This window comes from Drosophila ananassae, chromosome XL, assembly GCF_017639315.1.
Source record: "Drosophila ananassae strain 14024-0371.13 chromosome XL, ASM1763931v2, whole genome shotgun sequence".
Lineage (NCBI taxonomy): Eukaryota > Metazoa > Arthropoda > Insecta > Diptera > Drosophilidae > Drosophila > Drosophila ananassae.
In genome coordinates, this window is record NC_057931.1 from 12,321,821 (window position 1) to 12,349,321 (window position 27,501).

The following is a 27,501-nucleotide window of genomic DNA, read 5'->3' on the forward strand; positions in this document are numbered from 1 at the left end:
GAATCTCAATCAGAATCTCATCGGGCGTTCGCCACGCGCCCTTCTGTCAGTGGGTGGATGGGTTGGGGGTGACCGGGTGGCTGCTGGTCCTCAATGGGTGGGTGGGTTTTTGCTTCGCAGGCCATGTGTTTTGTAAATCAGTACCCGCTCCGGCACCACCACACCCGCAGCAGCCCTTCGCTGCCCTGGGCTTCGGCAGGACTCGGTCCGGGTCGTGTCCTTTCGGCTGCTGCGCTGCCTTCAGCCGATGGTCCAGCGCCGGCAGAGCACACTGGCAGCGGGTTTAGGATTTTTCTTATAAAAAAATATATATTAGGATTTAAATTAAAATATTGAGGTTTGAATTAAAATATTAAGATTTAACTGAAATTATTTAGTTTAAAAAAATATATATTCTTAGAAGGAATAGATAAAAGGACCTTTACATTCATTATATGACAGATTTTATTTATATTATTTATATATATAATATAAATATATAATATATAATATAAATAATATAAATATATATTATTTAAATAAATATTTTTTAAAACACTTGTAAAATTTTAGCTTCTATTCTACTACTTAGGTATTCCTTTTGAGAAGCGAGGAGGAGGGCGTTCTGGTTTTAATTTAATTTTTAATTATTTTTTGCTTGTTTTCATTTTGTAATTTAGTTTTGATTTATTTTTTATTCAATTTTTTAGTTTCCTGTATTTTGTTTTTGTTTTTTTTGAATTTTATTAATATTTTTAAAATTTTCAAGTTGTAGTTTTCTTGTTGTTGTTGTTGTTTTTGTTGATTTTCGTGTTGCTGTTGTTTTTCGCGTTGTTGTTCTACCCCATGTTATTGTAATTCATGTTTTTGTTGTTGTTGTAATTCATGTTGTTGTTAATGTTGTTGTTGTTCATGTTGTTTTTGTAGCTTATGTTGTTGTTGTAGGTCATGTTGTTCTTGTAATTCATGTTGTTGTTGTTGTCGCTGCTGTTTTTCTGGATGCCTTTGTTTTCCATTTAGTTGCTCTTGTTGTTGTTGTTCCTGTCGTTGTCCACTTTGTTGTTGTTTTTTTCACTTTTTTGTTTTTTTCTATTTTAATTTATTTTCATATTATTTTTTTTGGCGCTAAGTGGCCTGCTTAAGTGCGACCTATGAGAATCGAGGAGGAGGGCGCTATAAAATTAAAAATAATTTGTAATTATTATTTTTTTTTATTTAATTATTTCAAGCCCTAATATTTAAAATAAAAGTTTCAAAACTATATTAATTTATTCTACTACTATTTTAGTCTCAAACGGAAGTGGCAGCTGAAAAATAGGCAATACTTTTTGGATAAAATAAAATCTTAAAAATAATATAAAATAAAAATAAAAGAAATTTATAGGAAAAATAATGTATTTAACCAAAAATGTAAAATTAGTTAATAAACTATTATCCTGTTTTTTGACAAACCCCAGCCAAGTGTGCAGGACATCGTGTCCTGGACTCGTCGGCTGCTGTCGTGTCCTGGTAGCCGTGGCCGTGTTTCGAGCCGCTGCCGCAGCCGGAGCCGGAGCCGGAGCCTGAGCCGGATCCGGAGCCTGGAGCTGGCCAGGACCGAGCAGAGCGGCCCAGAACTGAGTGGCACTGCACGGCTGCTGCTCGAACGGGAGCCACGCTGCGCGAATCCTTGTCCGGAGAGGAGAGCCACGCGCGATTCGATTTGAATCGAGATTCGAGCATCGAAGAAGCATCCTTCGCAGTCGCTGTAAGCAACAACAACAACAAAAATAAGAGTATAAGCAGCGGCTGGCAGCGACGGCGGCAGCAGCAGCAGTGGCAGTGGCAGTGGCAGCGGACAGTGAAAGCAGATTTAGGAAAGTAACGGCAGCTCAGTTTCGCGCAAGATTTCAACGCAAGACGTGCCACTTTCGACGCCACTTTCAGCGGCAAAACGCGGCGTGCGCAGCGCCGGACGGACTGCACGTAAGAAATCCGGAATCCGGAATCCGGAACGTAGAACCCCGAAAAAAAAAATCATTTACAAACGGCAAATAAACCATAAAAATATCAAATAAATTAATTACAAATTTATGCAAAAAATTCAGAAACTCTTAATTCAAATATTTCTAAAAATATTCTTTTAAAAGAATATACTTTTCATTCAAAAATATTGAAAATAAAACAAAAAATATCCTTGCCGCTGTCCAAAAAAAAATTTATTTTTTTTTCTCGCCGCGTGCGCGTTTGTAACGGTATTAGTGTGTGTGAGTGTGTGTGTGTCTGCGTTTTTGTCTCGCTGACTGTGTGTGTGTGTGTGTCTGTGTGTGCGGGTGTGATTTTGCGCCTGTGTGTGTGTGTGCCTGTGTGACTGTGGGTGCGAGTGTGTTCCGTTATTTTCGTGTTGTTACCAAAAAAAAAATATATAAATTGTATTTTTTTTGTATTTTTTTTCGGCGTTCTTTAATCCCCTGGCTAACACAAAAAAAATAGAAAAAGCCAAGGCAACACAAAAATGAAATAAAAAGAAAGATATAAGAAACAAAACAACAAGCGCACAAGCAAAAAATAAAATTATAAATAAATAAATAAAATGAGAAAATGAAGAGCTAGTATATTTAATTAAAATTTGAATTAAGTTCTTAATAAAAACAAAACGAAACGCACAACAAAAAACGCCAAAAATCCAGCTAAATATTTATTTCTGAGGAAATTGTAAGTAAATATTTAAATTTTAAATATTTTAATTTTAAATAATTAATAAGAGATACTAATAAAAATAGTAAATTATGCTAGCTTTTAAGCTTTTAATTTCCCATTTATTTTGTAAACAAAATAGGAGTTTTCATTTGTTTATATTTCGAGCCTAGAAGTAGGCAATGGTTTTTTCGAATTTAGCATTTTTGAAGCCCAAGCCATATCCTTGAGGAAACCCAACTTAACCGAAAGATCGTCCAAGCCACAAAGCGATTATTTAATCTATAGTTTCCTTGACACTATTTCCCCCCTCTTTTTTTTTGGCTTTTGTTGCAGAAGAATAACTGTAAAAATGAGATGGAGGCGGCACAAACACACACACACACACACTTATACACTCATATATGTATATATTTTATAAGGATATACATATATATATATATATGATATATTATATATATAGAGAGACATAAATCCATGTAATGCTGTTGCCTGGCCTCTAAAATGGCGGCCTCTGGCTCTGTCGCCAGCCCAGCTGCTGGTAGCAGCGCTGTCGACGCCGGCAGCGTGGTAAGCAGCGCGCAAGAAGTTGAGGTTATGTCTGCGCCGCAAAATGTGCTGCTGGCTTGGGATCCAAAAATACTAAATATATATTATATATACATATATGTGTGTGTGTGTGTATGTGTGTTAAAGCCAAGGAAGCCCCCTCTCTCTCCACCGCCGCCAAAAAAAAGAGGAATTTCTGCGAATGCTGCTTTCGCTGCCCTTGGCATGGAAATGCTGCCACTGGGCGCCCCCTCCCCCCCCCCCACCAACTTTTTTTTTTTTTTTTTGGATGGGCGTGCCAGTCAGTCAGCCACCCAAAAAGGATACTCGCCTGTGTCTTTGTCCTTGCCCATGCAAACGCCTCTGCCGGGGTCTGAGGAGGTTGGATGACCTAGCCCTATTTTTGGCCATTACGGAGTCAACTGCTAGCGACGCCGCCGTCGCCGCCGCTGCTCAGTTGCAGCGCCGTCGGCAGAGCAGCTTCCTACTTCTTAGTAATATTCTTCTTTTTTTTTCTGTTGATTCCTTTTGGAGCGAAGCAAGTCCTTGCTGCCAAGAAGTGGCCACAAAAAATTATCCTGGATAAACTAGCCGGGAAATGGGCAGTCAGACAGATATGCTTTTTATTAAAAAAAAGTATTTATTGTGGCAGTAAATTAATTTTTTTAATATATTGTTTTATTTTTATTTTTTTAAAATATTTTTTAAATTATTTTTATAAAAATTCTTTTTTTAAGAGGTTATTTAAGTAATTTATGGCAATTGTGGCATTGTTGGGAATTGGAAATTTTGGGGAATTAAGTTTTTGTAAATTAGAGAATAAACTAATACTTTTATTTATATTTCTATATACCTATTTATTATATATATTATATATTATTTTTTTTAATAATAGGATAATTGATTAAATATTTTCATTGTATGAAATATTTACTATTTAGTAGTGAATTTGATATTTATTTATCTTGAGTGAGTATCTTTCTATATTTTATTTAATTTTCGTTTTTTTCTGTCTATTACTATTACATGATAAATTATTTATTTTATATTGCTTTAAATATTTAACTGTTCATCTATTTAACTGTAACTGTTTATTAATTTTTACTATCATTATTTTTACTTTATAAATACTACAAATTTATGGGTTTAATAATAATAGCAATTTATTGTAATATATACTAATATATATAACTAATACTAATATCTATACTAATAATACATCTTTTTTAAGTTGTTACTACTGTTTTTTAAAAATGCATTTAATTTTATTGAATTTAATTTACTTTATCAATTAAAAGGTTAAGGTTCTAAAAGGGTTATTTTCTTTTTTGTTTTCTAAATTTGCACTTTTTTATTGCTTAAGATTTATTTATTTAAATAGTTTTATTTATTAAATTTATTTAAATACTGTGAAGGTTTTTATTTCAATAAGAAATAAGTATTTTAATAAGATATAATGATATGAATAAGTTTTATGAATTCGTTCTTTAAGAAACCTTTTAGTATTTCAAATAAACTGTTAAGATTTCATTTTTATTTTAAGAATCTTAATATATATCTTCTTATATAAAACCAAATTACATTATAATTAATGTTATTATTTTTTAATATTTTATAATTCTGTGTAATATATTTTTCAAACCTAGTTGGCTATGATTTTATAATTAATTATACAAATTATATTTGAAACACATTGCCATTTTTTAAACTTTATTAATATAAAACCTAATCTTTTATATCTAAATCATAATACTATTATTAGTTTACCCTAAGTTATAACTAAAAAAAATAACAATTTAATAACTAAAACGACTACTTTGCAGAACACCAACTAAGTAAGCCACGCCAAGCCAAAAAAAAAATACTCCACCGCCACCGAGGAAGGCGACTCTTTAAAGTTAAGCTCTAGAGATAGTAGATAGAAGCTGTCCAAGACGAAATGCCTAAGAATTGAGGCCCAATTGGCAAGCGGGAACAATGAGGTCCTGGACTCCACATCTGTATCCAAAACCGTGTCCTTCTTCGTCCTCCGTTGCCATGACAGATAAATTAGTGCAACGGGTGTGCCTTTGATATTGAATTAGAAACCAAGGCACTGGAGGATCGTCGGGAGGAAAAAAGGAATCGTTGGGAGCGAGAGAGAGAGAGATCCTAGAATCTAAAAATAAAATAAATAATTAAGGGGCGCCCCCCGTTGACGCGGCGCCTCTGCTGGGCGCAATGCAAGCGAACAGCAGCCGCTCCAACTTAAGCGCACAATCCTCGGGCACGCCGTCGACCTCAACGATCTCCTCGTCGCAGGGCAAGGTGAGTGAAGTTGATAAAAAAATTACTCATAAGGAGCAGGATAATACAGGCTTTTTTTTAGATTTTAAATTATTTTTTTACGTCATTTCTTACCCTCTAAACAAAATCTTTAGTTAAGTTTTTAGATTATAAGTCTTTTGAAGCTTAATTGTTTTTCAAAAAACAAGATTTAAAGTCGAAAAATATATTCGTTTATTATAGGGATAGTTTAAGGATAATATACGCTTTTTTTTAGATTTTAAATGAATTTTCTAGGGCATCTAGGGCACGAAAGCTAAAGTTAAGTTTTTAGTTTACAAGTCCTTTGAAGCTTTATTGCTTTATAAAAGAAAGGTTTTAAATATATAGTATTAATATAAAAATATAAAAAAAATAGTAATTAATCATTAAATATAAATATTTATAATTTTATAGGCTTAGTTTTAAAACGAAATCTTAACAAAGACTTGAGAATCAACACTCATTTTATCACAAAAATTAATCATACGCCCGGTGGGCCATTTATGGTTTGGTTTAAAACTGGCTAGCTCATATATATTATCTCTTAAAAAAACTTTAAATTCCTTAAAATTTAAACTTAAAATGTTTAAAAACTTAATGAAGAAACTTGTATCCTTTTTCCTTGACAGGACATAAGTAAATATTAATTTTGTGAGTCAATCGTAGAACCCTACCCTTTTTAATAAAATAATATTTTCATTTTTTTAACATCAATCTCCAACCCCCCGTCCAATAAAATGTCATAGCATTTATTATTATTGCATTTTATTAATTTCCTTCATGTATTTACCTTTCCTTTGCCTTTCAAAGGATGCTTTTTTGGCTTTATGTTTTTTCCACAAAACTCGTGGCTGCAATTACGGTGCGGTGCGGTGCGGTGCGGTGCCTTTCTGGCAATGTGTGTCCTTATGAAATGTATGTTTATTGACTGCAATTAAATATATGGCTCCCAACTGTCTGTCATCGAAGCCATGGCAGTCCCCCCCTTCCCCTTGATGTCCTTGAAACACACACTTACACACACACACACACTCAACTTAAACAGATCCCAATTCGATTTGGGCCAAAAAGATTCGTATTCGTTTTCGATTCGAATTCCCTTTGGAAAATCGCTTTCAGTTCGAGTGAAATTTTATTTGACAACTCGCTTCCTTCGTTGTTGTTGGGCCCATGGGAGGGAGGGGTCCCATTTCCGCTTTCAATTTGTTTGGCGTTTGTCCAAGGGGGTGCTGGAGGGTGCTGGGTGATGGGTACTGGTGGGAGTATCTGTGTTCTTTCAAAAGATGGCTGGCAGCATAAATGTAACTGAGAAACTGCATCCGCTGGATGTCAATCGAGCCGGGTCTGCCATGAACGCCACTCCTTAGTTTGGTCTTTATTTGAACGTTACTTTATGCTTCACTTTATACAATTCTTTATGCTTTTCTTTATGCCTTTCTTTGTTCTTACTTGATACCTTTACTTTATACCTTGCTTTGTTCTTACTTTATACCTTAACATACTACACCATACTTAACATACTTACGTTATACCTCCTTTTATACCTTATTTTATAACTGATTTTTAACCTTATTTTAAACTTTACTTTATACCATACCTTTTTCTTGCTTTATGCTTATACTTCCTTTCCCTTTTACTTAATATTTTATACTTATTTTACACAGTATTTTATACCTTTTTTATACACAATTTTCTATCCAATCTTTTCTTTATAATTTTTGTCTCTTGTTTTAGACTCTTGTTTTAGACACTCCGTTAAATCTTACTTTGATCTTCTCCTTCCCTTACCTTTACATACTATCCTTTACACATTATTTTATATCTTACTTTTTACATAATTTTATACATTCTTTTATACCATTTTGTATTCTTAGCTTTATAACATAGTTAAATCTTTTTTAGACATTACCTTACACCTTACCTTGTACCTTAATTTGATCCTATCCTTCCTTTTTCTTTAAGTTACTATTTTCTACTTATTATACACATTATTTTATACCTTACCTAATTCATCAATTTATACGTTATTTTATACCTTTTTTAATATAATGCTTACTTCTTCCTTTATACCTTAACTTAGACCTTGTCTTGTACCTTTTTCATGCTTTACTCACTTCTTCATTTACCTTTAACATTTTATTTTACTTACTTTTTACTTTTTTTGAAACTTACAGTATGCCTTATTTTATACCTTTCTTTAAACCTTACTTTATACCTTACTTCCTACCAAGCTTACCTCTTCCTTTATGCACCTTACCTTATACCTTTCCTAGAACCTTTCTTTATGCCTTACATAACTCTTACTTTACTATTAACTTAATGTTTTTTACTTACTTTATATTTTTTAACTCACTTGCACCTTATTTTAGCCCTTATCCTTTATTTATACCTTAATTAGCCCTTAAATTATGCCTAAATACCTACCTCTAACCTTACCTAAAGTTCACCACTTGTTCCTCACTTTACTTATTACTTAATACATTACATACCCTTTACCATACCTCATACCTTGCCTTATACCCTACCCTAATGCTATTCTATACCCTATACCCTATATACCCCCCTACACCCCCTCATTTCCTGTCATTTTCCCCCAAAAAACATTCGCTCCATTCAGTTTGCTCTCTTATTTGCATTGCCCATTGCCAGCGTTGTGTCCTTTATCGTTTTTAATTAAACATTGCCGTTTTGGGCTATTACACACCCACACACATAGACACACGCACTTTGCATACAGGCATACTCACACCCACACCCACACACACATATACTCGTACATATATCCTTGCTCCTTTGCGAAAAGTTGCCTTGGCTGAGTAATTTTTTTGTTTCGATTTTGTATTTTTTTTTTTGAATGCTTTTCCGCTTCCATTGCCTGACACATTTTGAAGTTGCTATTTGCTCTTGAATGGAGGTCCTTCCTTTGTCTGTGTGTGTGTGTATATGTGTGTGTGTCTATGTCTGTAGGATCTGTATAGGATATATGCGTGTGTTTGCCAAGTGTGCGTATCCTGGCTGTCTGGCTGCCAAGTTCGTTGGCAAATCAGTCTGAAAAAGTGCAGTTGAAAATCACCGTTCATCATTACTGTCGTCGTTCATCAAACAAACCCACAAAAAAATTCAACTACACTTGAAAAAAAAATACAATTATAAACTGATAATATAAGTTTTAAAGAAGAATCTATAATTATCCTAAAAACTATTAAATATTATTTAAAAAAATATTTATTTTATAAATTCTCTTTTTTATATTTTTTTTGTGTTAAAATTTTCTTTCAATTTCCATTTCTGCCATTTTGCACAAGAATTTCCACCATTTTCCATTGTCACTTGCCGGGCCCCAAACAGTAGGCAACACATTCTTTCTTTGAAACTGTGTGTGCTTTTTTTTCCTCGCCTGCAGTTTTCCGTTCTTTCCTTGCCACTGAGGTGGCAAATATTTCCAGGACCAAGGGGGCCCAGCAAGTGATATAAGCCATACTACACGTGCTCTACACCTGCTTCCCTTTTTACAATTTTTTTTATTTATTTTTTTTTTTACAGGTTTTCAGACATTTTTCAGGTTCATTGTTGAAAATTCCATTTCAAGGATGTTTTATTTTGTGTTTTTTTGGTTATTTTTCTGGAATTCCAGGACTAGAATGTTTAATTTTGTTAGTGGTTGGTTTTTTGTAGATTTTAGGGGGTTTTTTGGTTTTAGTTTTGTAGATTGTTATTTTTTATTTATAAGAAATCTTGAGAAAAATCATGAAAATTATATTATTCGTGGTATTTTACTTTCTATAACTTCCTATTTCCTATTACTATTATTATTATTATTATATTACTATTTCTATACTTTTTTATTTGTCTAATTATTTTGCTTGTTTCTTTACAATTTAAATATCTTTGAGTTGATAGTTTTCTTTTAAAATTTTAAACAAAAAATATTACTTTTCTGCTCTATAAGTCTACCCAAAGCTCCCTGCCTTCCTGTTTTTTATATAATATTTATTATTTGGAATTTTTTCGAAACCTCTTTTTAGCAGCAAAGTAAAATACGATAATCACCTTCGGTTAGGATTTTCTTCTCCCCCATTTTCCGCGAAGAGTCTCTCTTTTCTTTTTTTTTAATCGCTGCTTAGACTCGTTTTATATTTTCCGGGAAAATCTTGTTGATTTTCTTTATTTTTGGCGACTATTTTCAGTTCCGGGAATTGTTCTTTTAAAGGTTTTCTATTTTCTTTCTTATTTGTTTTGAGTAGAATTGAGGTTTTGAAGGAAAAAAAAATGGTAATATTAGGAATAATTCAGCATAACGTATACGCATAGTGGGACGCACGTGATGGGGGTGCTTACATATATGTGTGTGTGTGTGTGTGTGTGTGTCTGTTTTTGCTCTATGTTGCTTGTTGTTGTTGTTGTTGTCTTGCTTCTAGCTACTTTCTGCGGCTGTCAAAGAAAGTTTTTTACATGAATTGCCATGAAATTTTCAAATAACTTTTATATATGATGATGGCCATTGGCAATTCTATATATATATTATATAAAATTTTATGTGTGTGTGTGTTAGTATTTTTTTTTATATATATATTTTTTATTGTGGCAGCTGGCAGCACGCGCCTAGCCGTGAAATGATGCAGAAGAATGAAAAGTATGAAACATTTTGCTTCATTAAGTGGCGTGTGTGTTCCTTTTTTTTTTTTGTTACATATTTTTTTTTTTTAGGTATTTTCAGAGCCGCAAAAAAACAGAAAAAAAAACACAAAAATTTCGAAGAAAGAAACGCACATGCGTGTGTGTGTGTGTGTGTAAGTGTGTGTCTGATTGCGGTGTCTGCAATTGCGCATGTGCTGGAATCAGGGAGCAGGGGCAAGGGCTGGATGGTCCAAAGACATATGCTCTGTTGGTTTGCTTGATTTCTGGCTTGGCTCACAAATACTCGGCTTTAAGACGACGGGCAAAAAAAAAAAAGCAACAAAAGACCAACAACGGGGCTACAATTGTGCGTATCATTTGTGTTACTTTGTTGCATAACCTCCACACACACACACACACCCCACACCACCCTACCACCACACAAAAAAAAAAAATAAAAATAAAGAATATAAGAAGAGATGCCTCCTAAATTTGCCATTCAAGCCTCCACATTCACATCATTCATCCCTTTTTGCTGCTTATTAGCCAGCCAGTGTCTCTGTCGGCGTCACTGCCACGGCTGGCGTCGCAGTCAGCTTCGCTATTTATATATGTATGTATGGGTGTGTGAGTGTAAGTGTGTCTCTGTGTGTGTGCATCATTTAAAACAATATCCAAAGATTTGTTTCGCCATTTATATGTCAAAAATGACAAGTCAAGTGCTTTGTTCTTGTTCTCGCCTTTCTCTGCCTTTCTCTCTTTTCCTTCATCTCCTCTCCCTCCCTTGTCCTTCCATATTCACCCATTCATCGCGTCCTCTTGTCTCTGTTTTCTTTCCACTTTTTTTTTTTGTTGTTGTTTTTTTTTTTTTGTCTATTTTTCGTTTCTGGTTTGGTTCTTGGCTTTGTCATTAGCAGTCGAGCGCGTAGAAGCGAAGCGAATGGAAAATATTACCGTTATTCAGTTAGAATCTAGGATGCTCTTGAAAAGAAAAGGGTTTCACTTCCATCACCAAGTGTTGGCTAGGGATAAGTGATTCAATAGTGTTGGAAAGTGGTAATTAGTTCGTTTAAAGGGCTACTATACTTAGAGGTTTGGTTCGTGAATCTAGTTAGATTGATTCTCTTGCGATTTAAATAGTGTTGGTTAGTGCTAAGTGTTTCAGTAGTGTTGAACAGGGTTCAACACTAAACTTTTTTTACTTAAGATCTATTACTTATTCAAAAAATTACTATACTAAGTGGAATTTTTAGAGGCCACTTAGAATCTAGAATGCTAGAAGGAACAAAAAGCTATTGCCTTTTCTGTAATTTAATACAGGACAGTTGATTACCTTAAAATGCTTTAATAATAATTTTCAATAATATTTAAATAAATAACTTATTAACAAATTATTAAATATTAAATATAAGTATATATTAAATATAAGTAAATATTATTTAAAAATAAATCACTGCCTCCAACTAACCCTGGAAAGTATGCTACACAAATGCCATTACGATCGGGAAATCAGTTTTCTTTTTGAACCAAAACTTTTGATTTACATTTTCGTATCGAGTCATGCTTGACTGGATTTGTTGCAGTTTGCTTTTCTACTTTTTTTTCTCCTTTTTCTTCCTTTTTTCCTCTTTTTTCCATACTTTTTTTCTTGTATTTTTTCAGTTTTCCGAGAATTTCCCAGTGCAAATGGCACAAAAAAAAGGAAAAGACAATAGAAGTCAGAGGAGAAAGGGAAAAAGTTGTCGCCTAGACTTCTCGTATGTGTATGTGTGTGTGTGTGTGTGTGTGTGTGTGTGTGCTGGTGCTTTGTTGTTGTACTTGGCATGTGTCTATGTGTGAAATGAGCTTCAAGTACAACAATAACAAGAAAAGCAAGAACAACTGACAAGGACGCTCATATGAAAACAAACGCATAATTTAAGCGTAATTGCTGTCATTTTTCATTCGAGTGCCGCAAACTTAGGGCCATGCGGAACGGTGGGGCGGGGGCGGGGGTCGGAGGACTAGGGTTTTGGTCTAAGGTCCAAAAAGGGGTAGTGCCGAGGGGGGTGTTGTGGTGGTTGGTGGAGTAGTGGTTGTGGCACAGCTGCTGCTGTTGCTTCTGTACAAGTGTCCCAGTTTGTCTATGTTCTCCTCCTTATTCTCATTCTCCTTTCTAGATTCTCCATTCTCGATTCTCCATTCTCGGAACTTACAATATAGTTCAAATTAATAGGATTATTAAGGTGAAATATATAGTTGTGTAATGGGGATACAGAATGTCCTTCCAAAAACTATGATTTTCCGTATATGGTTGGTCTTATTTTGAAGATAGTTCTTCTCAGGGCTAGATAGTTACATCTTAGTATCTTCAGGATTGTTTTGTAAAGTTTTTTTGGAGTTCTTAGATATTAGATTAAATATTTTATTAGAAAATCTTGAAATTTATGAATAAATTAATCATTAATTTGAAACCATTAACTAAAATCTAGAGGCTTTAAAAGGAAATCAAGGCTTAAAAGTCTTTTAATGTTTTTAATAATATTATAAACTATACATTTTAAATAAAAAATGATATAAAGTTAGTCTTAAGATTATAGGCTTTAAATAAAAAGTAATCATTAATTTAAAAACAAAAGGCTTCTTAAAGAAAATTAATTATAAAAATATGAATTAAAATATAATTTTAGAGAAAGTAAAGAAAGATAAACTATACGAATTTAATTAAAAAAAAAAATAAATATTACTGCCCATAATAACTAATTAAAACTATTTTTTAATAAATTAATAAATGCTTCTGTTCATCAAGATCCTTTGTTCCAAACTTTTCACCTTAATTGTTCCTTTTTTTCCCTTTTTTTATTTCATTGCAATTCTGAGAATTTTTTTATAGTTCGCTTGTGGCTGCTAGAAGAGGGTTCTAGTGTGTGTGTGTGTGTGTGGTTCTAGTGAGTGTCGGTGTGTGGGTAAGAGAGTGTGGCTGTGTGTGTGTGTGTTTGTGCATCCGGTGTTGAAGCGCCAATAATTATGCAGCTTAGGTTTGGATTTCAGTTGGTTGCTTTTTTTCCCTCTTTTTTTGCCATTTTTTTTGGTTTTTTTTCTTGCCAATGGCAGTTCATCAATTGCCTGACTTTTTGCCACGTTAATACCAAGAAGGGGGCGGTGCAGGGGGCGTGACGGTAAAAGGCAAAAAAAGGATAGGCGAGAGAGTAGCAGTAGGGGGTGTGAGGCATGCGGCATGTGGCATGAGGGCGTTGGGGAAAAATCGGTTGGGTACTTCGAACAAGAAAGAGGCGTGAAATATGAGGCAGTGGCAGTTGCAAACAGTTGGAAAATGTTGGCGGTTTTTCGCCTCCCCCCCTCCCTCTCCACTCTAGCCTGCCACTGCCACTGCCTATTTTTCTCACCGCCTGTTGCCCCGCCTCTTGAGGCTGCAATGTCGAGAGCTGTCTTCCTGTTTATTCGCCGCTTTTGTGTGCTGTTGGCCCTTTTTAGCACCTGGCCCAGGACATTCCATTCCATAACACACCGAAACCAGCCCGAAACCCCCTCCCCCCGCCCCTTACTTACTACCTTACTCTTCTCATACTACCACGGGACAACCTTTCGGGATCCTTTTTACTTTGTGTGTCCTTTTTGGACGCTTGCCAGCTCAACTCGAGTTCACTTCCAGTTGAGTGTTTTGCCTGTCGCCTTTCCTTGTTGTTGCTGTTACAGTTGTTGTATTGTTATTGTTGTTGTTGTTGTTGATGATATTGTCGACCTGCACTTGCAACAATTGTTGTTTCTGCCACATTGCCACGCCTACGCGCTCTCAGCTGCCCCTAGACCACCTCTTTATTCACTTTTGTGACCCAATAAAGACAAATTATTTCTCCTTTTTTTTCCCCACTTACTTTGTCTTCTAATTAGGCAACTTTTTCATTTACAATCTCCTTTGTTTTTTTTATTTAAACTTGTCCTTTTTTTTTAGTTTTTATTTGCAACTAAAAGTCAAAAAAATACATCTCTGCTGTTTTTGCGGCCGACATTTTAATTCTTTTTACCAACATTTCGGTTTGTATCGTTGCGGTTTCGAATGTTTCTGCCACAATTTCTAAACTGAAACCGAATATGAACCTGAAGCCTATTTAAACTGTCAAGGATGTTGGAACAGCCTGGCCGTTGGAATTAAATGGGACGAGTGAGCAATGAATTATTCCAAGGATGTTGCAATTGGGGAAAAAGGTGAAAGGTGTCACTTACCAGTCCAGTGCTAGTGCCACTGCCACTGCCACTGCCCAGTGCTTAGGGAATTTTTAAAAATGCATCAGCCTGTGGGGTTTCCTTCACACAAATGTCTGTGGAATTTATAAATATATATCCTTTCTGTTTTGTGGTCTGTTTTTTTGTTCAACCCAGATGTCCTTACTACAAGCTGTCTCTCATGAAACGTTTCTAATCTTGGACATTAGGGATTTTGTGGGCTTTTCCGAAAGTTTTGTTTGCTTTTTGGAAAATTTGAAAGGTTACTTGAGCGAGTTTACCAAATAATTGTTGTGCTTTCTGGTAGTTTTCAGGGTTTTTGTTTGTATTTTTCGAAAAGGATACTAAATAAGTGCTTGAGGATATAAAAAGTAGGCAAGATTTTTGTATAATTAGCCATTAAAGTCAATCGGGGTCACCATTCGGGGTCACCACAAGCGGAAACGAGCTTCTATTCATTTGAGACTACTTTTATTTAATAGATGGGTCTATTTTTGAGTAGATCTATTATAAATTAATTATTTTAAGACCAAAGGGAAAGCCTTATTTTGTAATTAAAAGCCATTCAGTGCTTGTCAAACTGTTGTTGGAAAGGTCCTTTGAAATGGCAATTGTATTTGCACGGTGAACGCCAAACTGACGTTGTGCAAACTCTGGGGCAATCAAAGTTGGCCAGCCTACTGATTACACGCTTGAGGGCGTGGATGTATGAGTGTGTGGGTGCCATGGACTAGGATATGCCCGTATTTCTATGTGTGTGTCCTGTGTGTTTGAATGAATGCTAGAGGAGGTTACCCCCCGCAATTGCCGCATGAGCATAATTTGTTGTAATTAACATAACGAGCCAGCCCAAGCAATAATGGCCAAAACTTCCCACACTCAAACACACACACACATACATACAGGCGAACAACATACAGATACACACACAGAACCAGTGGTGTTTGAACTGAAGTTGAATTGTTTGTTGTTGCAGAGTGAGTCTTAGTCCTTCATCCTTTTGTGTAATTAATTTGTTTTTTTTTTTATTCTCTTTCCTTGTTTTTTTTTGGCTTTTTTTTTAGGAATCATCAAACACCCACCATGCCACGCCCACTTCTGGCATAGGCGTAGCATAAATAAGTTGTTGTTGTTGCTATTTAGGCTGGCATTTATGAAAATGACTTTATGCGAGACATTAACCAAAGACTTTGTAAATATTTCGTGAGCAAAGGGAATCGTTTCGTATTAAGTATACGCCATGTTGCCCGTCGTCTTTCTGTTTTTTTTGTTCGTTTTTTATTTAAAAAGCTTGTGTTCATGTTACTCGACAATTGTAATAATAAATTTTAATGATTAGGTTGGTTGCTTACATTTAAATATAATTAAATGTTTAAATAAATGATTTTAATTAAATTATTTTATTAAATATTAAGTATACGCCGTGTTGACAGATAGAAGTTGGAATAATTGCAAGATCAAAAAGAATTTAGCTTAAAAATCAAGCTTAAGATTGTAGAAATGTTTTAAATACTAAATTTATTTTAATTTAAGTTTCATTTTCTTAATATCAAGTATACGCCATGTTGCCCGTTTGCCAGAAGCCCTTTAAATGTAAAATAAATAGGTGAAAATTAATTCTAAAAAAATGTATTTTCAAGTTTAAAGCTCTTACTTTACAATAACTGTGTCTAAAATTGATTAACTGAACAAGAATACTTTTAAATAAATATCAAGTATACGCCCTGTTGTCACAAAACTTAAAATTGATTAAAAATATATAAAAATCAACTATTAAAGACATTTTTAAGCCATAAAAAAAGCCAGAAACCCCTAATCTATCCCTTATTCAAAGCAGGAATGCTTTAGGAATAATATTAAGTATACGCCCCGTTCTAACTATTTTTAAAACTTATAATACGCCCTGTTGCCAAAAAAACTTGGAAATTATTGGAAATAAATAAAAATTACCTAATAAATAATTTTTTTATTTTTTCTTCTGGCCAATAATGCATTAACAATAATATTAAGTATACGCCCCGTTCTAACTATTTTTAAAACTTATAATAATTATAAGGCATTATTAAAAATTATATATTTTGAACTATATAAAATGAACTAATAAAATTAGTTAACCCTTAATATACCCCTTTATTTTGGTTAGAAATGCTTTAGGAATAATATTAAGTACACAGTACTTAATATTATATATATATATAATTATACGCGCCCTGTTGTCACACAGTATTTATTAAATCCTGTCCTTCATCCGTTATCCTTTCACAGCAACAAGTAGTCGAACTATCTGGCTATGTCATCATACTCGTCGAGAATGTGGAGGGCAAAATTAAACTATACGGCTCACCGCCCGATCGCGATAATCTGGAAGTGGGCGATGAGATACTCGAGGTCAATGGCCTGACCCTGGACAATATATCCCGTACGGAGGTTATTCGTCACATCCACGACGTAAGTATAATACTAGTAAATGGATTAGAACTTATTTTAAATGAATTATTTATTTCAGTGCATCAAATCCTGTACCATTTGTCTGCGAGTTCGAAAGAAGAATGATACTAGATTGGGTGAGCTTATAAAAATATATACTATGTGGCTTACTTACTGTTAATTAGTTAATTAGTTAATCAATAGCCTAACCTAGTTAATCACAGTGGCTCTCAAACTCTACTGCATATGATCACCTGCTGTGGTTTGAGAAGCACTCCGGCCAAGTTAAAAATAACAAGCCAAAGTGAATGCTCAACTGTCGGCTGGAAGCCACTCTCACATTTCATTTAATAACTGTCTAACTAGCCCGCTCTTTCTTCCGCCCCCTTTTCATCCCACTCTTCTGACTGTGTCTTTGCAAGTGACTTTGCGGTCAGCTTAGCTTCTTGCGCTCTCTTCGCTCTCAAATTCTCCGGCTTTTGCCCTTTCTTCCGCTCTCTTTAACTGCCTCAGCTTATGCTGTCTGTGTTGGCAGATTATATGGCAGTTTCAAGCCAAAGCTTCTCTCTTTTAGCTTTTAAAGCTACATCAGAGATGGTATACTTCTATCTGGTATATATCTATGAAATATCTCTATCTGATTATATATCTTTTACGGATTTCCTCTTACTTTCTTCCGAAAACTAAAGTGAGTAATAAATAACTTTTTTCCCGCATTACCGATCTAGCTCATTTGCGAGCACCACTGACGCTCTCACTCTCTCGGCATCTGGGGCTACGGCGATTTCCATTTTGATGCTTTTGGGGGCTCTGGGGCCGCTCCGGCCGCTTCAGTTGTGAGGCGACCGTCGACGTTTCCGTAGCGTCGCAGTTCCAGCGTCGCAGGTTGGTCGCTTTGCTTTCTTCGGTTCGTGTTCTTGTTCTCGCAGCCGTAACCCTTATTCTGCCGCCGCTCTCTACACTCTACCTGTCGCTCTCATCGGCGGAGAAGAGTATCTGTGTGTGCGTGTTTGTTAGTCTGTGTGTCTTCTTATTTTTTTTTGTTTAAGTTCTGTGTTTATTTTTTGTTGTTTTTGTCTTTTTGTTTTGAAGTGCGCGCACGCGTTGGCGTTTCTTTAAATATTTTTTTTTTTTGGTACGTGGTTCGAACTCCAAGTCAAGTAATCAGTCCTCCACATACATATATAATTTTTTTCGGTGTAGCCAATATTTGATTGATATTTGTTGTGGATTAAAAAAAAAAAATTGTGGTGCCATTGCATAAAAAAAGAGGAAAAAAACATAAAAAAGATATAAAAAACCAAATAATCAGTACCAGAGGTGGCGTTTAAAAAATTAAATAAAAAAAAGTGAGTGGAAGACTGTCTTCTAGAAAATAAGAATTATATTAGAAAAGGGTTTAAAGGAAAATATAGTATCTGGGAATAATATTTCTACGAAGTATAAGCTATATATTATAGAGCTATTAAGTCTATAGAAAATAATGATCTAAAAAATAAATAAAATTAAATACTAATATTAACTCTCCAATAATTCCATTATAATTCGCGGAAAATTTTTAGTTAGTTGCCTCATTATTTTAGAACCAAGGCTTCGACTTCGGCTTCGGCTTAACCCATTATTAAGCCCATTAACACCCTGGGTATGGATTTGGATGAGTGATGAGTGGCAGTGCCAGGTTGGCTGTTATTCTGAATTATTTATTTAATTTTTTATTCCCTATTTTTTTTTTGTGGGCGTGAGAGTGCAAAAAGTGACGGCAAATAGTTAAGGCACAAACACACAGTACACACAGTACACCCATTACCCTGTACACCCTGAAATACAGATACTTTCGGAACTATACTACAGATACGAGGGGGTGGGCAGATACAGATACGAAAAATTCCCCCATGGACCATCAAAGTGGCCAACAAAAAGCATTTGGAAATGGAAATGGTGGGAGTTTCTGTGTTGCTTCCCCCCCGCCATGCCTCATGCCTCGTGCCTCCCAACCTCTGTGTCTCCCCACATCTTTAGCCAAGTTTCTGCCTCACATACAGCTTCCTCAGCTTTTTTGCCTCCCACCGAATTCAACCAACTGAAAATTACTGCAAAATAGACAAAGCGAGTGCGAGATACAACACGGGGGCAAGGCAACACACAGATACATTTCACAGATACACTCAAACACTTACAGATACAGATACAAATACATATACATATACAGATACAGATACAGATGCAGGAATGTGAGGAATAGAAATAAAAGCTGCTTACAGTTTGGGCTGCGTTGTGTGCCACGTGTTTTTTTGTTGTTTTTGTTATTGTTATTGTCATTGTTGTTTTTGTTGTAAAAAGCGGCTAAACAAGAAACATACAACAACAACATACAACAACAAGAGACTGGCAAAGAAAACTAACCTCAAAACGAAACAAGTTTTGTCGAAAGTGGAAATCAACTGTCAAAAAAAAAACACAAAAAATGTGAAAAAAATGTAAAAAAAATACATAAAAGTGGCGAAAAAAAATATACATTTTATGGGACCCACATACCAAAAGTAAGATTCATTATGAACCCATTAAAAAATATATACAGAAGCAGCAGCAGCCGCCACACCAGATCTCTGGAAATGCAAATCAAGTCTGCGAGTACTCTCAGCCCGTTTAGAGTTTAGAGTTTTTTCATATTCTTGGTAAAAAGATGAAAAATGTGGGCTGTCACTGGGTTGGGGCACAAAAAACTCCATAAAAAAAAGGTGTGAGAATTTCATTTAAAAAAAAGTGTTACTTTATAGCTGTTAATATAAGATATACTTCCATTTTTTGCGGCTTTTTGGCCTTTGATTTGTGGAGCGTTTTGTTTAATTATTTCTTTACTTTTTTCTGGCAATCTTTTTTCTTAGTTTTTATTTATTATAGTTGGTTCATTTAATACTAGACTGTTTTTTTAAGGCTATAATGTCTAATCTTTCTCATGAAAGGCTTTTTGAAATTATATGTTAAATAATATATATGAGTCATGGGAGATAAATGAAAGAAAAGTATCGGGTATTATATACTAGCAAGAGAAGCTCTACTCTTATGATATGATATATGTTAGTCTACATCCTTTCTTTCTTTTCTTTCTAAAAAAAAATATATCTTTTAAAGCCAATATTGAAATTTAATTGTTATTTTTAAATGTTTTAATGTTATTGTTAATTTTCAACCAAATAGGAATAGTACCGGGTATCTTATACTCTAGAAACTTAATTACAGCTGTTTCTCTTTGTTTCTTTTTTAAAAATAGAAAATTTATCTCAAATCTTTTAACAAAAATGCTTAAATTTTAATTAAAAGAGAAGAGTATGGGGTATTATATATTAATATATATGTATTAGTTGACAAGCTCAACTATTCAAGTCATAGTCTTTTGATTTTCTCCCAAAAAAATATGTCTTATATGAAAAATAATTAAATTTAAATGATTTTTTATTGAAAGCCTATTATTATTAAATTTTTTTTTTCAACTACAGGAATAATCTCTTGAATTGCCTTTAAAAAAAAAATGTTATTATAAAAAAAGATACATTTTTTTTTAAATTGAAAAGTTTTTTTTTATCGAAACCTCTTATTATTATACTGCTAAAGAAAAATTAATTTAAAGAGCAAAGTGCCAATAATTATAAATAGTATTTCATCACTCATTATTTCTTCTAATTTTTTCTAAAATAATATATCTTTATTCAACAATATTTAGGCTTAAATGCTTTTTATTAAAAGTACATTATTATTATATTTTTGTAGTATTATTAATTGAAAGAGAAGAGTACCAACAATTATAAATAATAATTTAGAAGCTCAGCTACACATCATTCAAAGTTTCTTGATTTTCTTCTAAGTGTATAGATCTTCAATCGACAATATTTGAATGCAAATATATTAAATTATATTAAAGTATTATTGATTGAAAGAGAAGAGTAACAAGTGTCAATTACACTCACACTCCCTTGATTATTTTCTAAAAAATAGACTTTTCAAAAATAATCAAAATATTCGAATTGAAATGCCATTTCTTAGCCAAAGCACCTAGAAATGATTCAAGATTATTAAATATATATAAATAAATATAAATATATAAAAATATATATTAAATATATGTATATTGATGTATTCTTGATGCCTCTTGGCCAACAAAGTCAATCAAAAAGTTTTCGTTTTGGCTAAAAAGCCCAACGAACTAATAAATAAATGCAATTACGATTTTGAATTTCAAAGATACACATTACTCGTGTGGCGTGGCATCTAATTCAATCAATGGCTGACCCATTTGGAGAAGCATGAAGTTTTCAGAGAGCTCTGGCGATGGCTTTGGCTCTGGCTCTTGATAAATTGAATTACAGTTTGGGAAGCACTAGCCACTAGTCCCAGTATCCATGGCATATGCCAAAGGGGCGTATACTTAATGCCACCCCCTTCTGCCACTGCCACTGCCACTGCCACTGCCACTGCCACCGCTGCTGGTTGGTGATAAGGCGAGTAAGCAAACTGCAACTTGCAACTGCAGTCTGGCCGCTTTTTTATTTTTTGGGTCAACTCCAACGGACCCCGAAGAATTTCCAGTTTGCAGCAGCAACCAACAGCAGCTCTGACAAAAAAAATATATACTATATACATATCTATATCTATATATATGTTTGCATTTGTATATCCGATCCGAAACACACTGAAAACATTCCAAAGTCATGAATTCGTTCTCCGAAGCGAAATCAATAGGTGTTTGCTGGCAGCGACGTCGGCAGCGGAAGACTGAAAACTTAAAACTAAAAAAAAAAATAAAACAAAAACAAAAACTAAAATCAAAAACTAAAAAAAAAAAAACAAAAAAAATACAAGCAAAGCTAAAGTTTTCTATTGAACTGGCTGCAGGTGGGAGCGGGATGGGGCATACACACATATGTGTGTGCCAGAGGGAGATGGGGAGTGGGGCTGGCAGGGGGGCGGTCGGTCGGTCGGTCCAGCGGGCGGTCGGGCGGCTAACAAACAGCATCCGAAATCCGGTAACGCAAGTTTCTTGGCTCCAGTCGCAGTTATACACTGAGAGAAATTTCACAGATTTCTAATACAAAAAATACATTTTAATTATAAAAAAAATGTGTAATAATATAAGTATTTTTAATTTATTAAATATTTAAAATTATACTAATGATGATTTTTTAAATATATCTTATCATTATATAATTTAAAAGAAAAATTTATAATTTTACAGATTTTTATAAAATTTTAAAAGATATATAGAGTTTTTAAGGGACTTATAAATGGTAATTGATTTTTAAAAAATATATAGTTTCGAAAACTATTTCATAATGTTTGTTATAATATTTTCTAAAGATTATGCTTTCTGAGAATATTTTTTATAAAACAGGATATGGAGTTTTTTTTATGTTTTAAGAGATATTTAAGAAAAGGCGTTTTTAGAAATATATTTTGTTAGTTTTCTAAAGGTTTTCTAGACTATATATATTTTAAAGATTATGATTTCTTTATTTTATTTTATTTATTATTATATCTATTATTTTATTTATTATTTATAAAGAAATTGCATATTTTAATGGAGTTTTAAGATATTTCAATATATTTTATATTTTTTATAATTAAGAGCTTCAGAGACTTGAAAATGATCTTGAAAATGTCAGCTATACCTTTTCTTTCCCAATTTTCCAATAAAACTTAATATTTTGATTATTTATAATTAATTTCCAAAATCACTAAAATAAGATATTCCACTTTTAAGCTCCAACTCCCCAATGCCAAGGTAATTTATTGGCTTAAATAACTGAATTAATTGTCATCAGATTTAATGAAATGGACTTCCGCCAGCCATTACCCTGGGGCTTCTTTTGTTTTTGTTTATTTTTCGATAATGGTTTTTTGTGGAAAATTGGCTTTTATTTCGCCGCGTGTACCCGCCGCCGCCGTCGCCGTCGCCGTCGCCGTCGCCGCCGCTGTGACTCAATTGTGTGAGTAAGTCTTTCAATTTTACACGCTGCCAGCGTCGCTGTCGCTGTCGCCGTCGCTGTCGGCGTCTCAGTTAACGGCAACGTCAATGGCGATACAATTGAGCGCTCTCAGTTGGGGCGAAGAGGAGGCGGTGGCGGGGCGGCGGTACGGCAAGGTGGAAAAGGTACGAGATGTGCTGCGATGTGTAAAAGTCATTGCCTTAGGCGAGCGAGCGAGAGGGAGAGCCCTGCGAGAGTGAGATAGTGATATGGGGGGGATAGAGCCAGGGCCAGGGCCAGAGCTGGGGCCAGGGGGGCGGTGGGCTGGGGGCTAGGGAGCAACTGGCGAAGAAGAACCAAATTTTGTTTTCCGACTTGGCCGTAGAATTGCATTCAAGCAGTTTCCAACACTGAGAGAAATATTTAAAAGAGGTTTATTTTATTTAGTTTTGTTTAAAAAAATCATTTAAATATTAATATTAATAAAAATACAAATATTATGTAATTTTTTGCAAAATATTTAAAGAAAACAAGGCACTGAGAGAAATTTATGGTTTCTAAAAAAGTAAAATCAACAGAAATAATAATAAAATCTGTAATTAAAATATTTAAAATATAAAAAAATATATAATAAAAATATAAAATACAAAATAAAATGTAAAATAAAGTGTAAAATTATATTATATATATAATAAAACTTAAAATAATAAATAAAATAAAATATAAAAGCAATAATAGCTTAAATATATGCACTGATAGCAATTAAAGAATTAAAAATAATAAATAAATAAATAAAAAGTTACTAAAATATAAATAATAATAAACAATAAATAATAATAAATAAAATTTAAAGAAAAAAAAAAAACAATTATTTCTCTCTGTGTGTAATCCCACCAGGATATGTGGGCAGATCCAAAGGATAACGGAATGGATAAGTGGGTGGGCTAAGGGAGGGATAAGTGAGAGGATAAGGGGCGGTTGCATGTCTGCGTGGCAACCTCAGTGGCCACCGGAATGTGGCAGAGCGCCGTGGTCGGAGCGGCACACACTCCCAGCCAACCAACCACCCACCACCCACACACACACACTGCCACACACACAGGTTGCATTCCGATCATTCGGATTACATTCGAGTCGAATTCCAAAAAGGATTCAAGGAATCCGAATGCAAGCCAATGGCCTCAATGCGGCTTACAGTTAATAGGGGTTAATCAGAGAAAGTATCTGCCAGTTCTCAGACATTCTCAGATATTCTGGCATTTTGGCCAACAACCCAGAAGATACATTCTTTTGAAATTAAGGGACATGGTTGAGATACATCCCTTTGAAGCTCCACCCACAAGCCACAACTGAGAGGCCACTCGAATAACAATTTATTGAAATATATTGCATAATTATAGCCTTTTAGTGCAACTGGCTCTCAAGTACCTCAAGTATCTGTTTCAGTTGCAGTTGCAGATTCAGTTTGCCATTTAACCTCAACATTCTTCAGATTTTTTTGCCTTTTTTTTGGTTTGGATTTTAATGGCATTGAGTTTTTTTTTTTAATTATATATTATTTTTAGTTCTTATGGCTTATCGGTTGTAACTGTTACACTTGCAGCTGCATTTGTATCTTGTAGATACTCTTAGTTCTGAGTTCTCAGCTCTCTGGTTCTTTGTCTTTTTGTCTTTATCTGTGCATGTTTTTTTTCTCTTTCATGTCTCTGTTTTTGTTTGCCGTTCTCTGTTCTCCTCACCTGAACACATTTTCCCCCACTCCCCACATAACGCTTTTCTTTTAGGTTTTCCATCTCCATCTCGTGCCATAGGGCATTATCTAACACTACTTAGGAACTTGGGAATAAAAAACAGAAACAGAATGTGAAAAAAAATAGAAAAAAAATGAAAAACAGAAGCAGAATCTGAATCTGAATCAGAATCTGAAGAACCTGGCTCAAAGCTATCGGTTTCTGGCCTTCTCCTTCTTCTTGCCTGCTTCTGGAATGTCGATTCTTCTAATTCTTCGGGTTCTTCCAACGGCTTACCGTTACAAATGCGTTGATTCTTCCAATTCCTTTGCATAGAGAAGGGTCTTGGCTTCTTCTCTGTCTCTGCAGATACTTCTCCATAATATTCAGATTATTTTTATTGCCAATTCACGGGCTATTGCACGCATATGTACATTCTTTTACAATTATTATTATTATTTTATTATTTTACTACTTTTTTATGGGGCTTATTAAATATATGGTTGTACATCTTACAATTGAATAATTTTTTATTTTAGCTCTTAGACTCATAAGGTTCTAAATTCTTCGCGATATGGGTCACGATATGGGTTAAAAATGATTTATTTAGACTTAGTCTTATAAGGGCTTGGTTCTAAGCTTTTTTCTTATATATTTTTTTTAAGAAAATATATTTAATAAATATATCTGTTCCACCATTTCTACTGTAGGCCCATTTGTTTTATATTAAACGCCCCTTAAATTTGTCAAATTTAGAGGGCAAGTTAAAATTTTAGCAAATTTTCTAATTTAGACTCTCTAATTTAGTTCTGAGCTCCAAACTCTTTTCTTCCTTTTTTTTTAAAACCATAAATATAAACGGGACATTGTCTCTAAATTTTTTAACTTAGACTCTTTTTTTGAAGCCAAACCCTGCTTTTTTTTTCAAGGTTTTTCAATTTTTCAAAATAAAGTTATTATTTGAAAAAGATTTATTTTAATAAATTTTTAATAAATGTTAATAAATTATAAGTAAGACTTTAAAGTATGTTTTTTGAATAAATAAGCTTTAAAATATAAAATTATTACAAAATTTAAATATCAAAACAATTATAACTTTACAACACTGGATGACACGACTGCCTTATAGTTGTGGTCCTACTTTTTTTTAAAAGTTTGAAAAAAATCAACTAATTGAATAGTTTTCCTGATCTCTTATTTATTTTCTTAAAATGTTTCAAACAAAAGTCTTCAGATATGAATCATAAATCATTAAAAACTTGTTCAGAGTCAAGTTCTACTCTATTAACAGTGTTGGAAAAGTGTATCAATTAAATGGAAGTAGAATTTGATTTCGAAACTCTTTCTTTATCAAAAACAGTTTCTTTTCTTTTCATTACTTTGCTAGTTTTTTGTTTTTAGATTTTTTTTAATTGAAAATTTGCAACAAATCTGGTGGAAAGATCGCTCTTGTTGCCACGCGAAGCGAAACGCGGCACGCAATCCAGATGGGGATAGAGATTCGCTGTGGCTGGGGGCGTGGCAGGCTGGTCAGGGAGGCTTTCGGAAGCTAATTGCATTTCGAAGTCGTCACTGAGAAAATCAGGTGTAGGAGTGTGTGGTGGTTGTGCGGCAATCAAGCGCTCAAATAAGCAAACAAACGTGAGACAATGCGCACCTGAGACACAACAAAGCAACAGAAGAGCAATAAATGCGGAATACTACACTATATACCTACATATATCTTCTCCAAACACACTCTTGCTCGAAACACGACCCTGAAATACTAATTGCCGTCAACTGATTGCATGTCTAGTTAAATATTTTTATAAAATTCACTAAGCCAGCTTAGGGTTTTAAATATAAATTAGAGAGTAAAGAGTAGAGATCTTGAGAAAACCTAAACAATTTCTATAGTTTAATTTTATATATTTTTATTAAGGATTTCAAAGACTTGAAATCTTTATTTTAATCTAAAAAGTACCATAACTATAAGCCCCATTGCTCGAAATTAATTCAATTATAAGCTGCCAAAGCCAATTAAAATGTCTTTTAAAGGCCATTTAATAACTGAATCAGAAAGGAGAGCAATAGAGCCATCTTGTGGGAACAGAGTGTCTGAAAAACAATTCCGAAAAAGGTAAACAATGCGACTGTCCGTCAGGAGGAAATTTTAAAGCACCTCTATCTGGACAGGGGAGAAGCCCAACAAAGACTTCACTGAAGCCAATTAAACAATTTTCAGTGTTTGCTTTGAGAAGAAAAAAAAAATAATACAAATAAAAAACAAAAGTGGGGCGATAAGCGATAAGGCAGCTGCGTCCAATGCGGCGTATGAGTAATAATTTCTGGAAAGGTGTCTGGAAAAAGGGGGTTACTCAGATGGATGGCTGATAAGGGGGTGGCTTGTAAAGGGGCGTACTCGTTCAACCCCCTCTCGAGTGGCCATCAAATCTCCTCTGACACCATTTGATATGCCAGACTTTTATTTATTCATTTTTGTTTTATCTTTAAATGCAGTTACCCCCTTGAAACACCCCTTTTGACATAATTTATCTGGCAATTAAAAAACAAATTCTTATAATATATAATATATGTTTTCATGCTAATTTGGTGAGTGGACCAACGACTTAATATGCAAATAACGAAGCAGTTGGAATTTATGGCTTCGTGTGTTTACATTGCACTTAACTTGCTTCGAGTAACTAGCTAAATATTTGCCAAATCTTTAATTTCTTAATACCATATGAGAATTACACAAATTTTGATTAAAAAGTAGGGGGTTTTTTTTAAGGGGTTTCAGTTAATTCTTCATATTTTTGGTTAGGTTTCTAGTTTGTTTATTATAAAGTACAATATTTCTTTATTTTCATTGTTATTTTTATGTTTTTTCTTACCTTTTCAGAGGAAAAAATTACACAATCACACTTTTTAAGATTTACTTATTTTTGTGTAGTTTTTGAGAGAATATTCTCTAGAAATAAAAAATTACTTGCTCTCCATCAGATATTTGCTTCAAAAATTACTTTGCTTTTTAACTTTGAACAATAAAA

At 34.0% G+C, this 27,501-nt stretch overlaps 1 protein-coding gene across 7 annotated transcripts in view; it reads left to right on the plus strand.

Annotated features, from left to right (window-relative positions):
• The first annotated feature begins 2,612 nt into the window (after positions 1-2,612).
• Positions 2,613-27,501, plus strand: part of LOC6503071 (MAGUK p55 subfamily member 7) — a 75,714-nt gene continuing 50,825 nt past the window's right edge. For 5 of the 7 annotated variants that reach the window (XM_044716875.1, XM_032452991.2, XM_032452992.2 and 2 more), the window contains exons 1-4: positions 2,613-2,673; positions 5,028-5,511; positions 16,618-16,800; positions 16,859-16,916. In XM_044716875.1, coding sequence (XP_044572810.1) covers positions 5,425-5,511; positions 16,618-16,800; positions 16,859-16,916 — 328 coding nt within the window. In that variant the 5' untranslated portion in view covers positions 2,613-2,673; positions 5,028-5,424. Of the gene's footprint in view, positions 2,674-5,027; positions 5,512-16,617; positions 16,801-16,858; positions 16,917-17,588; positions 17,782-17,982; positions 18,129-27,501 lie in introns of those variants that run through there. The other 2 variants (XM_044716876.1, XM_044716877.1) reach the window with 2 other exon arrangements.